The sequence below is a fragment of the Syngnathoides biaculeatus genome, chromosome 9 (genome assembly GCF_019802595.1).
Source record: "Syngnathoides biaculeatus isolate LvHL_M chromosome 9, ASM1980259v1, whole genome shotgun sequence".
Lineage (NCBI taxonomy): Eukaryota > Metazoa > Chordata > Actinopteri > Syngnathiformes > Syngnathidae > Syngnathoides > Syngnathoides biaculeatus.
Genome location: NC_084648.1, coordinates 11,246,501 through 11,263,681, shown reverse-complemented (window position 1 = coordinate 11,263,681; position 17,181 = coordinate 11,246,501). Strand labels below are relative to the sequence as shown.

General features: G+C 41.6%; 1 protein-coding gene across 2 annotated transcripts; it reads right to left on the bottom strand.

Annotated features, from left to right (window-relative positions):
- Positions 1-190: 190 nt before the first annotated feature.
- On the bottom strand, positions 191-16,513 carry pkd2 (polycystic kidney disease 2). 2 transcript variants are annotated; one of them, XM_061830314.1, is made up of 15 exons: positions 15,781-16,513; positions 15,097-15,539; positions 14,229-14,342; positions 11,774-11,907; positions 9,738-10,219; positions 9,412-9,640; positions 8,002-8,172; positions 7,179-7,360; positions 6,297-6,417; positions 6,129-6,227; positions 5,929-6,050; positions 3,747-3,864; positions 3,423-3,586; positions 3,189-3,336; positions 191-3,036 (listed from the first exon to the last, which is right to left on the bottom strand). In XM_061830314.1, the coding sequence occupies exons 2-15, from the start codon at positions 15,524-15,526 to the stop codon at positions 2,857-2,859; spliced, it is 2,694 nt and encodes an 897-aa protein (XP_061686298.1). In that variant the 5' UTR covers positions 15,527-15,539; positions 15,781-16,513; the 3' UTR covers positions 191-2,856. The 2 variants fall into 2 exon arrangements, with proteins under 2 accessions (XP_061686298.1, XP_061686297.1); XM_061830313.1 differs by having other exon boundaries at positions 15,724-16,512.
- Positions 16,514-17,181: the final 668 nt, after the last annotated feature.

The window sequence follows — 17,181 nt, the reverse complement described above, 5'->3', positions numbered from 1 at the left end:
TTTAAAAAAATCGAAAATATTAAGGCACGTGATAAAAACATGAATGCATGGACTTCCCATGAATACTATTTGCACTCCAAATTGAAGTTTGTTTCAAGTTACATTGTGTGTGTGCATGTGTGTCTGTGTGTATGTTACAAGAATGATAATAATAATAATAATGAGAAAATTCATTTGGAATCTTCAAAAGGAAAATTCCCGCGTAACGCAACTACTGTGGATTAAAATCAACAAAATGATGACTGGGAAAAATAAGGTGCTTCCTTTGGTACTGTATTGCGTTTAAACGTGTGAAAAACAACGAGAGCGAACCTTTTGCACATGCTGGCAACCTAAAATGGATACGAGGAGCACAACACAAGCAGCCAAGATCAAGGATATTATTAAACTGGATTATTACATGAAAAAGTCATCATTTTATGAGGGAACAAAAAGTTGGAATTTTACAGGAAATAAAATTGTAATATTACAAGAAAAGTCTGGGTTTTATGAAAAAAAGTTGCAATTTCACAAGAAAAATGTTACAATCATTTTTATCAGAAATATTTTTTAATAGAATATTATGAGGGGTAAAAAAAAAATCCCAAAAAGCTGTAATATTTACAGAAAATGCTCAGAATTTGACAGGAAAAGATGAATAAATAAAGCTGTAATATTGTGAGGGAAAAGCTAATTTTACGAGAAAACGATTTTGACAAGGAAGAAAATGGAAGCTGAAACAATACAAGATCCACATCCATCTTTGACGTGCTGTACAGCACAAGATCAAATTTGTAATTTGCAACGAAATATTTTTGATATTAGAGAAACAATAATGTACCAATATTACAAAAACAATATTTATGATTTTTTTTAAATGGGTTTTAACCAACAAAAGTCACAACAATAGCAACAAAGTTCTAACAAAAAATAGTCAAAGTTTGTCACAATATTTTTAGATAAATTCCAAAAATAGGACAAGCCGAAAGAAAAAGAAGAAGATCCAATTGTTTTCTTGGAGAAAGTACAGCTTTTTTTCTTTTGTAATATAGCATCTGGAAAGTTCTAGCTTTTTTGCTACTAATATGACATCTTTAGACTTGAAAATAATGTTTTTGTTTTCCCCGTCACAGTATCACAAAATGATTCTCTGAGAATTCCAACTTTTTTTCTTGCATTATTATGGCTTTATTCTCCTACATTTAAATTTTCTTCTCGTAAACGGACAACTTTCATACCAAGAAATAATACCAGTTTTAAAAATATTTTTCCCTGTGATATCACAACTTCATTGAAAAAAAAAAAAAACTTTTTCACTTAAAAATATTATTTTTTGCCCACCCCTAAATAATATTTTTTTCCCTCAAAACACGACTTTCTCATAAAATGTAAACTTTTTCCCCCCGTTGTAATAGTACAAAACATATTCTCATATCGTAATCCTTTTCTCACCTATGGTAAATACTGTTTAGTTTTCATTTATACTCATTCTCTCACAATAGAGCCACTGAGAACCAGCTTGGGCTATCTCCATTTTTGTCATATAAAAGTGGAGAAATTAATAAAGAAAAGCTTTATATAGCAGACACATACTGGTTTCAATCAATATTTCGTTCCAATTTTGAGATATATGGGGCACGCATTACCGCACTCGGCAGCGCTTTTCCCGTGCCAATTTCCTTTTCTAAAATGGCTGCCCATGAAAGCGGGCTACATCTTCCAGAAAAATAAAACAAGAACTTATGACAAGGAAGAACAAAATTAAAAAAAAAAAATTTAAAAAAAGGGGGAGGGGACAACGACTTTAGAGCATTCACTCCCTTCCTTCCTGGTTAATGGGGATTTTTCGAACGATATAGCCGTCAATTGCAGCGAGCGTCTGTATACCATATAGCATACATACCATATACCATACTGCGCCGGTTTACCTCAAGTATCTGCTAGCAAGTCAAAGCCCCCCCCCCCCCCCCCCACAAAAATAAAATCATTTTGATCTCAGGTTATACCTGAAAGAACTTGCAAGTACCGTAATTTCCGGCCTGTGACTTTTTTTCACACTCTTTCAACCCTGCAGTTTATGCGATGATGCGGCTAATTTGTGGATTTTATTTCTAACGGCCACAAGGGGCCGCTCGAGCTAAAAAGGTAAGATTGAGATCGAATATATATGCCGAGGAAGTGACTGACTGCGCTAGCGTGTTACTGCCATGTCTCAGTGGGTTTTTTTTTTAACTGGCCCTGTTAGCGCGGTGGCGCTAGCGTTAAACTCTCTGTGTACCGTCTTTCTTTGTAAATATCTCGTGTTTCAATGTTGGTTTCGATGTGGTCACTTTTACACGCCTGCGGCCTACGTATGTACCAAACGGTATTTCCTTTACAAATGCATTGGGTGAGGCTCATAACTAGGGGCGCTCTGTAAGACGGGAATTACGGTATGTAATTCATGGTTACACTTTCAAACAAACAAGATATAAATCCCTCAAGTTTTTTTTCAGCTGTTAAGTAACAAGCTGGAGTTACCCCGCTAGTGCTAGTTTTTGTTTTTTTTTTTCAACCGTAAAATAACAAAATGGAGTAATCCCACTCTTGTAGTTTTCAGTGGCTCACTTTATTGTTTGTAAAAATGTGGCATTACTTGGTCAAATGTACTATTCGGCGTGGTGGTCCCTAATACTACTCCTTCATCAATCCTCCATTTGGCTGACGGGAATAATCAAGTATTGCTGTTTTTGTAACGGATACTGCGCTAGACAATGACGAGAACCGCAGCCTGCGTCGGACATGACGACTGCCGTCATTGTGATTGCTCTTATTAATTATTCACAGCCCTTGTGTCCCTTAAAATGTCTTTTTTTTTTTTACCTTGCTTTATTTTCTTTACACGTGAGCGCTCCCGTCGGCGTCCACGGACGGCGAGGAAGCGGGGTGGGGGCGGGGCCGCGGCGTTGCTCCGCCCGCCTGCGAGGACACGTCGTCCGACTCCCAGCGCTCCAGTTCCTCCCTCACCAGGCGCTCCTGTTCGCCGTGGGGGTCCGAGTCCCGGCCGCCGCGCTCTTCCTGACAACACGCATGCGTATAACAGGAAGTGAGTCGGAAATCCCGGTGGCCACATTATTAGGTACGCCTGACGTTTCATTGAAACGTGGACACAAAAATCCACAAGCCGATAAACGAAGGTGTAGTGACCGATGGATGGATGGATGGCGTACCTCCACGGCGCCCTCCAAGAGCCTCCCCAACACGTCCCTCCTCTTGAGCGTGACTCTCTCCATGGCCTCCAGCTTGACGATGACGGCGTCGATCTTGGACACGATGCTGCCGATGGAGTGCTCCATCCTGTCCACGCGTCTCACCAACCTGCCCGGGACGACAAGACGGCGGACACAGCGGGTAAGCGTCCGGAACGCCGGCCCCGGGCGTCCTCTCCTCCTCCCAACGCGTACACTTGGAACTCCTCGTAGGAGACGCCGCCCGAGCTGCTGCCGCGGCGCCGCGAGCTGTGCCCGCTGTCCTCGTCATCGTCCTCCTCCGAGTCGTCCTGGCCGCGAGGGAGGCTGCGCCCGCTGCACGCTCTGCTCAGGGAGTTGCGCTCCAGATCCAAGTCCTCCTGCGAGCGAACAAAGTTGGAGCGGACTGAAAACTATCCAAACAGTTGTAATATCACGAGAACAATGTGGTAATACAAAAATCTGTATATTAAAATCTCCTGAGAACAAAGTGGTGAAACATTTTGGGTGTTCCAGGGTTTGGGGGGCGCGTGCACTAACTCGCTCTTTCTCCAGGTCGTCCCTCATCTGCTGGTGGTCCTGTTCCGTCAGCTCCTGCTCGCCGTCACGCTCGTACTTGGCAAAGATGGCCTGAATCTCTGCGTCCGTGTGGCCCTTCCTGTGCCGAGGCGGCGCCAACAGACGGATTTATATTAAACAACATATTGTCAAATAGCATTGCTTAGGTGTTGCTAGGATGCCATTTTGTGACATCCTAGCGCCAACGAAACAACGGACCTTTCCGACCTGTCAATCACTCGTACAATAATAGCCAATAAGATAGCCGCATTGTCTTAATCCCTGGTTTGACACGCCCCTGCCGCCATATTGTCCCACAAGCAATGCTGGTTGTCAGTAGCGTGCGCTTGGAAAAGTTCATGTTACAAATAAAATGGTCGTCAGATGCGCAATTCTGATGAAAGATATCCTGCTAGGTTACAAATGGCCCACTTGGTTCATTTTCCAAAGCCTAAAACGCCGTTGACGAAGTATCTACGATGGATTAAAGCTCGCGGAAGAGCGCACGTACAACTAAACGTGGACAATATCAACAAACGCAAGGCTGTATGTTCGAAGGTAAGTGAGGGAAAAGTATGTATCTTCTCTAAGTTTGATTGAATTGTCAGTGTTTTATATTTGAATCAACATCGGATGTTTAAGACAGAGAACTGAATTCCATTACGAGCCAAGTCAAATGAATACACCCACTCACTTCTCCGTCCAAAATCTTAATTCTGTGTACATATCCTTGCGTGAAATAGTTGAGACCTCTCTGTAGAACTCTCTTGGACAATTCTGATGCATTTGGCAAAAAACATACCCCAATATTATCTGGAATACGCGATAGAGAATCGACTTCAAACATGTTCTGTTCAATCGCCATTTTGGAAGCTTGTGGGACATGGCTCAGGGGGCGGAGCTTAAGATCGCCATCGGAAAGGTTCATGGGAGTGATTTGAAGATGTTCTTTTGGACTAAAGTACTCATTTACCGCCATCTTGGGGTATCGGAAGGAAATTAGTAAGCCTTTTGGGGGTGTCAGTTACATACAGGATATTTATTTACGGTTGTAGACTATCACTATGTTCTTAAAATTTGTTGGTTTTTTTCTTGCAAAATAAAAATGCAGATATATTAAAATGATGACTTTAAAATGAGTTTTGCTATAAAAACAAATTTTCTTGAAACTGTTTATCTTATTTCTTGCAAAATTAACATTGGTCCTTGTACTATAGGAACTTTTTTTTTGCATTTTGGTCCTTGCTAAATTGTGATAATTTTTTTCATTATGTTACAGCTTTATTTCATCAAAATACAATTTTTCTTGTAAAGTCAAACAACTTAACCCCCATTTTTCTGCAGTAAAATTAAAGCTATTGTAAAATTCAAAGTGTCATAAAATTAGGGAAATCCATAAAATTACATGCTTGGAACTTTTTTATTACAAAATTCCAACTCTCCTTACGAAATACCTATTTTTTTTCCCGTTAAAGTATCGTGTTTTTAATAAAGGAAGACTATTCCTTTTTTTCTCAGAACGTTAAAGCTTTATTCGTGTCATGATAGATTTTTTTAAATATATTTAATTATTACTTTTCAAAGAAATGTGACTTTCCTCTTGCAAAATTCTCGACTTTTTTTAACCTAACATTCAGATTTTTTTCTTACAAAATCATTTTACTTTTTTTTTTTTTTTTAATTCAGACATTAGACCTTTTTCTTCTCGTAATATTGCATTGCTTGGGCAGCACAGTGGTTCAACTGCCAAAGCGTTGGCCTCACAGTTCTGAGGACCCGGGTTCAATTCCGGCCCCGCCTGTGTGGGTTTCCTCCAGGCACTCCGGTTTCCTCCCACATCCCGAAAAGATGCAACATTAATTGGACACTCTAAATTGCCCCGAGGTGTGATTGTGAGTGCAACTGTTATATGTCTCTATGTGCCCTGTGATTGGCTGGCAACCAGTTCAGAGAGTACTCCACCTCCTCCCCGTTGACAGATGGGATAGGCTCCAGCACGCCCCGTGACCCGTGTGAGGATAAGCGGCAAACAAAATGGATGGATGGATTACATTCCTATCCTTGTCAAATGGCCTCTTTAGTCTTGTCAAACATCTTGTCATCATTTGTCACCACCCCCAATTTGAAGAACTTGTCCCTTGGCGGCGCAAACAACAACGCTCACCCCTTTAAATGCTGCCGCAGCTCCTCCAAGTTGAGTTTGCCTCCGGCCCGACGCAGGCCGTCCGAGATGTCGTCCACCGCCGTCTTCTTCAGCCTGAGCTTCATCAAGGCTTTGTTACAACCCTGACGCATGCGAGCACTTTTTGAGTTCCCTTAACTCCATTACGGCTTAAAAGCAAGAAGAAGAAGAAGCCGCTTTACCTTCTTGATGAGATCACTCATCTCCATGTCAGACCTCTGCTGCGAAAAGTCCGCCTTCACCTCAGAGTACGCGTCGTTGATGATGGCCAGGAACATGTTCTGCAGCGAAGACGCGACGGGTTAGCGGACGCTAGTCTGTTTGCGTCGGTCGCACAAGCTCCTTCTCACCATCAGGATGAAGAAGATGAAGAAGACGAAGGTGGTGAAGTAGACGGGCCCCAGCACCGGGTTGGCCTCTTCGATCTCGGAGAACTCAAAGTCTCCCAAGATGATGCGGAATTGAGTAAAACTACACACACACACACACACACACACACACACACACACACACACACACACACACACACACACACACACAAAACATAATTACAAAGGTGCAGCTGTTTTTTTTAGCAACAGCTAAGGCTATTACAGTACAGAAAGTTTTCAGTTCTCGACCACAATCCATTCCAGAGGGCAGTTCGAGAAGTGAGTTGTTCGAAAACCAAATCGATATTTCCCATTACAATTAATAGAAAAAGAAATAATGTGTTCCAAGCCTAAAAAAAAAACTATACAAAAACATTCAATCGTAACTTGAGTTAACAAAATCTTTGAAACAAAACAAAAATGCAGAAATGCTCATGGAACAGAGCATTATTCAAGTTCACAAGAAAAAAGCAATGCAAAACTATCAACTACTGTATCAAATCTCTTCGCTGGGAGTGACTCGCCCCTTGGAAGTTATTTTCTTTTCCCAAAGAACTTATCAAGTGTCACTTCTTTGGAGCCATGATTGGGGGTGAATAGTCCTCAACAGGAAGAAAAAACAGTCAGTAAATTTAGCTACCGGGACACATCTGCGTACAGAGGCTGCGTTATACACAATAACAAAGCGTGTCCTGGGTAAGCTGGTTGGGCAGCACACGTTATGTCATTTCCAGGTTTTTTCGGGGGCGTTCAAGTACCGATTTTCATTCGAAAACAGAAGCAGAAAAATCTCAACATTTTCGTTCCAAAACTGATTTGTTCAACAACCGAGTGTTCACTGTACTTGTTTGTGCTTCTTACACGCTGGCCTGGAAGGTTCTGAAGTCGTTTTCTTGGGTTCCGAAGAGCAGATATGCCAGCTGGGCGTACGCCAGGAAGATGATGAAGAACATGATGGCGAAACCGAGCAGGTCCTTGGCGCACCGAGACATGGTGCCGGTCAGCTGGCTCATGGTCTTGTTGAAGTTGATAAACTTGAAGAGCTGAAGGAGGTGAGTCAACTTTAGAGCGCCTCTCATGTTGTCTGCCGATGTTTAATTCTCGTAATTCTTTGGAAAACATTTTCCTGAAACAAAACTGTTTCTGTTGCAATTAAAAATAAATGTTTTTGGGTGTCAAACTCAAGGCCTAGGAGTCACATCCGGCCTGCCACAGGACTTTATGTGGTCCATGAAGGCAAATCATGCGCGTCAACTTCCATGATTCTAGTTCAAATCTGTGCAAAAATTTCAAATTGGCGTATCATAAATGATAACACTGGGATAACGAAACCATTGTTTTGTGACAAAACATCAACAATATCTAGAAAACCCATTACCCTTGATTCCTGATTCCAAAAATAGTTCATGAACTTGATGTGTATGACAATGTGGTTAAATATTTTTGCGGTTGAACTCATAACGACTCTCTGGGAGAAACCGTAGCCACAAAGTAGCTCACGACAAAAATGAGTATGACAGGGTCTCGGTGTCATCTTTTTTTGGATTCAGTGTGTCCCTTGTACCCATTCAAAGGAAAGAATACCTCCCATCTCCATTGATTGACTGTAAAAACCTGGTCCTTGACGGAGGTACTAAATCTACTCTTTTATTCACAGTCAAAGTACTGGCGTGGACACGCATACCTTAACCCAGGAGAAGAAGACAATGATTGCCACGACGTTGTTGAACTGCAGCTGCAGGTCGGCTAGCGGCTCGAATGTGGGGTGAGTGGTGTAGTTCTCCAGCAGGGTCTTGAGCAGGTGGCTCACCATCGCTGTTCTTGTTATGTTCATGATGATGGCCACCACGCTCAGCTGCAAAACGAGACCACAACGGACACTTGACCAAAGCCTTGTGATTAGGCCCCGTCACGGTAATAATTGCTATATTGACGTATCGCTCGATCAATATTAAACCGAAGATCATTTTTCCTGACTAGATAAACTGTTGTTGTTGTGGTAAGCTGACAGAGGTGAATAGCTGCCTTGCTTTGTGTGCAGCACATAGATTCACACAAAAAAGACACTTACGGAAGGACCAATGTTTATTACGTTCGCTAGCCCACAAGCTAACAAGTTAGCCTGCCAGCTAATGGGTTATCCAGTTAGAAAGCTAAACAGTTCCCTCCACTCCGCTAATGTCATTTAAAACATCAGCATTTCACTCAGTCTTATGTGTGTTTGTCCCTAATTAAGTTCACTGTGTTAGCTAGCTTGCGAGCTAGCCCGTGAGCTAGCATGTTTGGGAGTAAAACAGTTCACCACAGCGAAGTTGTTAAAAACATCGGCATCTCCAGAGTTGTGCTAGTTAACACAAACGTGGGAATGCTAACTGTTTATTAAGCATAACCCTAGAGGCACACATTCATCCGGTAGTTGAGTACAGCGAACATAAACATGTTTGATTGACAAGTGAAGGGCTCGTCTTCAGCCAACCAACTACCGTAGTTCCCGGCCTCCAGAGCGCACCTGGTTATAAGCCTCACCCAGTACATTTGTAAAGGAAATACCATTTGGTACATACACAGGCAGCAGCCGTGTAATCGCCGCAAGTGGCCACATTGTAACCGACATTCAAACACAAGATATTTACAAAGAAAGACGGTACACAGCGAGTTTAACGCTAGCGCTGCCACGCTAACAGGGCCAGTTAAAAAAAAAAAAAACGTACTGGTTAAAATCACAGAGACATGGCAGTCATACACTAGCGCAGCGCTAACAGGGCCGAACCAGTATAAGTCACATCCTCAGCACATATATTCAGTCTCACTCTTACCTTTTCCGCTAGAGTGCCCCCTTGTAGCTGTTAGCATATATTAGCCGGATCGCTGCATAAACCACAGAACTGAAAGCGTGTGAAAAAAGTCGCGTCTTATAGGCCGGAAATTACGGTACACAGTCTTGCAGACCGGGGGAGGACCTGATTTATCATGAGTTTTGGATCATAAAAAATTATATTGGTGGTATAGATTATGGGGAAAATATATCGGCTTAAAAAATGTTGTGAAAAACATACTTGTGATCAAAAACTCATCAGCATGACTCGATACGCACAGTGACGATGAGGACATCCAGACAGTTCCACAGATTCCGGAAGTAATGCAGGCGGTGGATGCGGATTTCTAGCGCCTCCTCCACCACGTAGTAGAGGATGAAGACGCAGAACATGACCTCGCACAGGCCCACAAAGTAGTCCCAGCCGGACACGTATCGGATCAGGCGCACCGTTTGGAACTGCCAGGATGTCACTACCCCACCCGTCGCTGGGAACTCCACCAACAACCTGACAAATTTCATTAGAGTTATTAGTCATGCTACTATATGAGAACGGAAGAATCTGCGACTGCGGAACCCCCAATATTCGTGAAAACAACTCTCACCTGACAATGCAGAAGAGGTTGATGTTACCGTTGTAGACGGCGAAGTCGAGGAAAACGGCCCTGGTGCCTCTGTCCAGCCACAGGTGGTCCTTGAGGAAGCGCAACTGGACTGCCGACTCCTCCCTCGTCCGGGACAGGTCTTGGTAGTAACCCCCGCCGCCGTATTTGGACACGCGACCCCAGTGGCCGCTGGCGTTGGAGCCGCCCTCCGCCACGTACGTCCACGCCGTCCCGTTCCCGGGCCCGAAGGGGGCCGTGTCCTCGTTGGCGCGCGTGTAGACGTCGTAGCAGTCGCGGACTTGGTCGCGCAGGTCCTCGTGCACGCTGCATGACTCGTTGCGGACCTTAACCTGCCGGAGGCGCGGCACCCCGAGCAGGAGGTTCTCGTAGAAGATGGTTGGTTCTCTTTGGTTCTCGGGCAGGCTCTTGTTGTTGTACCACACCTCCCAGTACATACCGTTGAGAAAAGGGCCCTCTGTGAACTACGAGGAAGAGGACAAGACTTCTTGTACTGTAGTTACCCCAAAAATTGACACATTCTACGGTACAAAAAATGGCTGCCTCAATGCAAAGCGTCGTGTTTTTGTGAAACTGCTTCCATTAAAGTCTACACTGCAAATCCATCCATTTTCTTAGCCGCTTATCCTCACAAGGGTCGCAGGGAATGCTGGAGCCTATCCCAGCTGTCAACAGCCACTGCTAATCTATCGATCCATTTGCTTTGCCGCTTATCCTCACGAGGGTCGCGGTAGGTGTTGGAGCCTATCCCAGCTATCAACGGGCAGGAGCCGGGGTACACCCTGAACTGGTTGCCAGCCAATCACAGGGCACATAGAGACAAACAGTCGCACTCACAATCACACCTAGGAGCAATTTAGAGTGTCCAATGTGGCATTTTTTTGTGATGTTGGAGGAAACCGGAGTACCTGGAGAAAACCCATGCAGGCACAGGGAGAACATGCAAACTCCACACAGGTGGGGCCGGGATCAAACCCGGGTCCTCAGAACTGTGAGGCCAATTACTTTTTTAAATGGACCTGGAGTGTCATTGTAATTAACTGATTTAGTCAAATTTAAGATGTTAAATAATTTTATTGTTGTAACTTTGTAAAATAATTTACAACAAAATCAATTAACCAATGATTTAATGAAATAAATAAAAAAACAGCCACCTGGTTCACACTTCTTGTCATAATGCTATTTTTTTCTAAGTCCACCTTTAACTATTTTTTATATATTATTTTTTTACCAACATTTTTGTTATTGATTGCACTTGCACTCTTAATATATTGTGTTTAAATGTGTTTCTGTTCTATTAAAAGTGTGTTTAAAGACCTCGAAAAAAATCGGTGCTATAAAAAAAGCCTTGGGATTATTCAAATAGAGCAGGGGTGTCAAACTGATTTTTGTCGCAGGCCACATTGTACTTGCGGTTTCCCCTCAAAGGGCCGTTTTGGCTGAGAAATGATAAAAATCTTTTACCGTCTTATTATATTTACATGTGAAATTTATGAACTAGTTTTGGAATCAGAAATCAAAGGTAATGGGCTTTTCCAACTATTGTTGTTTGGTTAAAAAAAAATTGTAATATCTCAACATTATCATTTATAATAGGACAATTTGAAATTTGGATACAGATTTGAATAAAAAAAAATCATGGAAGTTGATACACATGATTTGCCTCCCTGGGCCACATAAAATCATGCAGCGGGCCAGATTTGGCCCCCGGGCCTTGAGTTTGACACCCGTGAAATCCCGCGCAGGGGTGGTCTGGCACTTAAACCCAGTGATGGTTGGGGGGGGTAATCACTGTAATACAAAATTAATAACAAAACATGGAAAATAGTTCTAATATGATTTAACTAATAAAAAATAATGTTAATTATTAATTATTTTAATGATTTTGATGGAAGAAGCCCTTTACAAAAACAGAGTCAGCTCTCAGGCCATCCTTTGACCCCCCACCCACAAGACCAAGCCTACGTGACGCTATTAGCTGCTGGTGATACCCTTTATTAGATTATATTGTCAAGTACCTTCCAGAAGTCTTCCATGGTTGTGAGGCTCCGAAACGTGGCTACGTCTCCCGCGGAAAGGGGCGTGTCCAGGAAAAGCTGCGACATGACTTTGGTGTAGTAATACATGTTGGTGCTCACCATCCCGTACGTCACTTCACACCATTTCCAACACAAACACACACAAACGCACGAATACACACATTTCAATAGCGGTGCAGTAAATCAGACACACAAAAGGAGATTTGCATTTATCTCCCTGTGCCTTTTACAAAGAACCCACCAAAGCAGGATATTGACTTAACGGTTTGCGCTTGAACACCGCGACACGGCATTCTCCAGTCACGTATCATAAATGTCTAAAATTCCAGCTTTTTTCCCCACCACACCAGCCTCAAGAGGTTCATGCCGGTTCCTTATTTTTAGCATTTCACAGCTCTTTGTAGACAGCACCAACAAGGAAAGCGGCAAAGTCCACCCCATACATTTTCCACCTGGAAAATTCCAGTTTTTACAGTCACTACGATAGGGGATACTGCTTGCCGGGGCTTGTATTTTTTTCTACCGCTGTCGTGAAAATGGCACCTACACCTATCTTTTTTGTGCAACTTTTTTCCAAGGCACCGACTCGAATTTGGGAGGCAAATTTAACCCGACAATTTTTATGTACAGTCAAATTTGTAACATGGGCGCAAGCGATGGCCTTAAAGGTCTAATCCAGAGGACCTATATTTTATTTATCACACAAACGTAGCTATTTTTTTTATTTAAAAAAATATTTTAAAAATTCTCAACACAATACTATCGCTAAGAAATAAATTAGCGCCAAAGTGCACATTTTTTTGTAATCCGAATGCCTCCAATGGCTGTTTCAAACCGAGGCTCTGTTGAAGCTGCTTCTGTGTGACGTCCCGCCAAGACAACCCCAGTAAAGGAAATGGCTTCATACATAGACAATATATATATATATATACATACACATATATATATATACATATATAGATATATATATATATATACATACACACATACATATATATATATATATATATATACACACACACATACATATATATATATACATATATATATAGATATATATACATACACACACATATATATATATATACATATATATATATACATATACATATATATATATACACACATATATATATAGATATATATACACATATAGATATATATATATATATATATATATACACACATACATATATATAGATATATATATATATACACATATATATATATATACACATATATATATATATATATATACACACACACATACATATATATATATATATATATATATACATATATAGATATATATATATATATATACATAGACATATATATATATATATATATATATATATATATTATATATATATATATATATACATATATAGATATACATATACATATATACATATACATATATATATACATATATACATATACATATACACATATACATATATATATATATATATATACACATATATGTATATATACATATATACATATACATATACACATATACATATACAATATATATATATATATATATACACATATATGTATATATGTATGTATCGCTATTGTACTTACATTTAAAATGAGGTAGATACTCGTCAATACTAAACAATTTGACACAGAACAGCCGTATGCAACACACTTTCTCACCATCTTTGCTAGCTTTTTGACACTCTGGCTGAATGACGTCACATTCCGGGGAGTTACGGAACTTGCCGAATCTAAGTGAAATTTCGTACAAAATCTCAAGACTGACTTTGATGCTAATTTATTTAATTTCTGTTGTGGTGAGAATTTTAAAAATATTTTTGACATTTTTTAGCTACATTTGTATGATAGACAAATAAAATACATTTCCTCTGGATTAGACCTTTAGTCCTTTGATAGGGGTGTGAAGTTTAACACTCGACTCTCTTCTTTCTCCCTATTGTTTTGAAACCAGTTCGCAGATCAATGCTAATGTTATCATCTGAGTGGGACTCCATGTTGCATTGTGACATCTTACACATCAATATCCCACTTCACTGGGTTCCAGGTAGAAGGCGACAATTTTGCAGGATGTCTGTGTCAAAGAGGCTTTCCCCAACACAGCAACTTCAAGTCTATTCAAGAGAGAACAGCTTCTCCTCCTCTGCATGCTAAAATGTGTCAGGAAACATTTTCCTGAACCGCCCCCTAACCACACACTGGCATTTTATTTTATTTTTTTAACTGAAGCAGCAAAAAGAAAAGAGCAAAAAGTAACCATGATCATCCGGCACACTTCACATTTCCCGCCCAGTCGTGTAATTTAATTCCTGTGCCGCATTATTCCGTCTGCTCAACACATTGATTGGATTTTTTGTGCGTGTGTGTGTGCAGTTTTCTGGGTCACGAGTGAAATTTCACAGTTACATCGCCGGAAATGTTTACTTACGGACACAAACGGTGATGAGGAATGCGACGTAGATGAGCATCTCTCTCAAGACGTTCCGTAGGTACCGCTCTCGACTACTGTTGTTGTCCTCCATCAGCTCCGTGCCCCACAGAACTGCAGCAGGGGTGGGGGGATAAATGATGGCTTTGTATGCTTCCAATTAATTAAAAAAAAGCCTCAAATACATTGGGACACCAAACCCAAGAAAACAAAACAAACAAAAAACACTTTTGTTGGTGTTTCATTGGGATCTGTAACCGATTAATAGAATTTGCATTCATTTCAACAGGGAAATAGGATTTGAATATGAGTGTTTTGAGTTAGGGCGGCACGGTTGTTCAGCTGGTAAAGCGTTGGCCTCACAGTTCTGAGGATCGGGTTCGATCCCGGTCCCGCTTGTGTGGACTTTGCATGTTCTCCCCGTGCCTGCGTGGGTTTTCTCTGAGCACTCCGGTTTCCTCCCACATTCCAAAAACATGCAACATTAATTGAACACTCTAAATTGCCCATAGGTGTGATTGTGAGTGCGGCTGCTTGGCTGGCAACCAGTTCAAGGTGTACCCCATTTCCTGCCCATTTATAGCTGTGATAGGCTCCAGCACTCCCCGTGACCCCCATGAGGATAAGCGGCAAAGAAAATGGATGGATGGATGTTTTTGAGTTACCCGTGTGGTCACGCCACAAATTAAACAGGTAAGTCAAAGAAACGCACCAATGGATGAGTATTTTTTTATTCTTACTATTTTTATTTAATTTGATCGTTTACAATAAATCAACTAACTACTTAAGGAGATAAATTAATTTTAAGAAAGGACCGATCTCAACTAACCAAAACTTTGGTCTAAAGAGAAGGAAGAGGATGTCTTACTTCGAATTTTCTGGAGGATCTGCTTCATGCAGCTGCTGTGCTCCAGCCTCCCCCGCTGCCCCTCATCCCCACTCGGGCTCGGGTAGGCTCCTCGGCCGTCGATCCGGGGGCTTCCTCCACCGCCTCCGCTGACGTCGTAGCTGCCCAGGCCGCTGCTGCAGCTGCTGTTGCCGGAGCCCGTGGACGCCGACCTCCTCCCGGGGCTGGCCGCAGGCCAGTCCGCTGCCATGATCTCGTCCCCGGGCTCGAATCCCGGGTTGTCGCGGCTCCAGGCTTGTCGGGACGGCGAGGACGGGGCACCCGCAGCGATTCCCCCGGCCGCTGAGTCCTGACGATGCTGCTGGATGTTCTCCATCTCGATGCCTTCTCTCGCCTCGGAGGTGTGCGGCGAACGGGCGGCGTGCTGAGGTTGTACCCACGATGAGCTCATGGTAGACGGCTTGCTATAAGAAAAAAAAAAATCCAAACTATCATACGTCACGGTTGAGTTTAACAACTGGAATATTACACCCGCCCACCAAACGCCCCTAAAAAAGTACAAAATCAAAACACAAAAGAAAAGACAAAAAAAATGTTGCACAGCGAAACAGAAAAGTAGTTTATAGAATTAGTTTAGAAGAAATTTACTTATTTTATTAGACAAACTCGACGTCGTTAGCCAAAAATCCTTCCAACGAGTTTCACCTCCAAGACGGCTCACGTCGCCCTAAAAAAAAAAAAGCAAACGCAGACCCCAAAAAAAGATGCCTTATGATCTTTAAATTGTTGTTCGTTGGATGCCTTCTTCTATAAACGCTATCAACGACGGAAAATTGCTGTGTTCGCGTGAAAACGACGAGAGCGAGAGAAGTTTTCTCGTCCCGGGACAGCCATCTTGTTCTTTCACGCTGCCCCCCTCCCAACCCCAATCCCTAAAAACAGTCCCATTCTCGGATTACATTAACTGTCATGGGGTCGAATAAAATCACCGAAAATAGGGAAACATTGCCTATTGAAACTTTTTTTTTTGCTACTTAAAATGCATCACTACTATTTTACAGTGATTTTCTTGTTTTTTTTAATTGTTTTTAATTTTTTTTAAACCCAATAGTTTTCCTGACAGTGATTATTCCCTTGTTGGTATGCATGCGTGTGTCAATTACCAAATTGTGAGTATTTAATTTGTTTAAATTGGATAAAGTTACGTAACATTCTTCAGTAAGTTGCTAAGCAGTTACTATGGCAACCATCATAACTACAACAAGCAGGTCAGGGATTTCCTTGGTGGAGGGACCAATATGGTTGTGGTTGTTTTTGGAAAAAAAAAAAAAAAAATTTTTTGCACACTAATTTCTTTTCTGAAACACATTTTTCATTAATATTACGTGATTAGGAAAAAAAAATCACCATCTATGGACAGGTTTCCAATGATGTCACCACGGTCCTTAGATCAATCGGATAAATTAACGATAGAAAAAAACTTCACGCTTCACCTCTCACATGTGTTCTCTGACCTCTATGACACACAAGATGGCGTAATTGGAAACCTGTCCATTTATCCACTTATCCCCACCAAGGCCGTCGGCGTTTTGGAGAGTGTAATATTGATGAATATACTATATTATAAGTAAATAAAGAATTAATTCCTGTATTTTGATGACATTACATAACGTTGTTGTATCAACCACAACAAGCTCGTCAGTGGTTTTTCAACATGTGCTTCGTCTTCCTTTTATAGTGGCCTTGAAATGAAGTCGTAACTCACTCATTTCTCAACCAATTTTCACGAGTTTTTACTTTTTTTGTTCACACCAAAGCGTGGGATGTCACTATTGTACATATTTAATACAAACTTCCAAATTTTATATATATATATATATATTTTTTTTTTTTTCAAAGCTGTGAAAGCTTTTCACAGTATGGCGTTGTTTGCATCCATATGCAGCAAAAGTCTGCCGGCTTCGGTTCTTTTGGCGTCCGAACACAAGGAATGCGCCGAAGGCGTTGACCCTCCTATCGAAGCGTCACTGTAAGCACGACAAAAGGTGTTACCTATACGCATTCATGTCTATGTTCCAGCTGCCTAATGCTGACCGCTGATTGGTC

Bases quoted from the DNA above. Each gene is read 5' to 3' on its own strand.
- pkd2 (XM_061830314.1), bottom strand. From the start codon at position 15,526: ATGAGCTCATCGTGGGTACAACCTCAGCACGCCGCCCGTTCGCCGCAC. The intron at 9,641-9,737 runs GTGAGAGTTGTT...GAAATTTGTCAG, and splicing joins AACCTCTTCTGCATTGTCAG to GTTGTTGGTGGAGTTCCCAG. The intron at 3,337-3,422 runs GTACGCGTTGGG...CGTCCCGGGCAG, and splicing joins TCCTACGAGGAGTTCCAAGT to GTTGGTGAGACGCGTGGACA.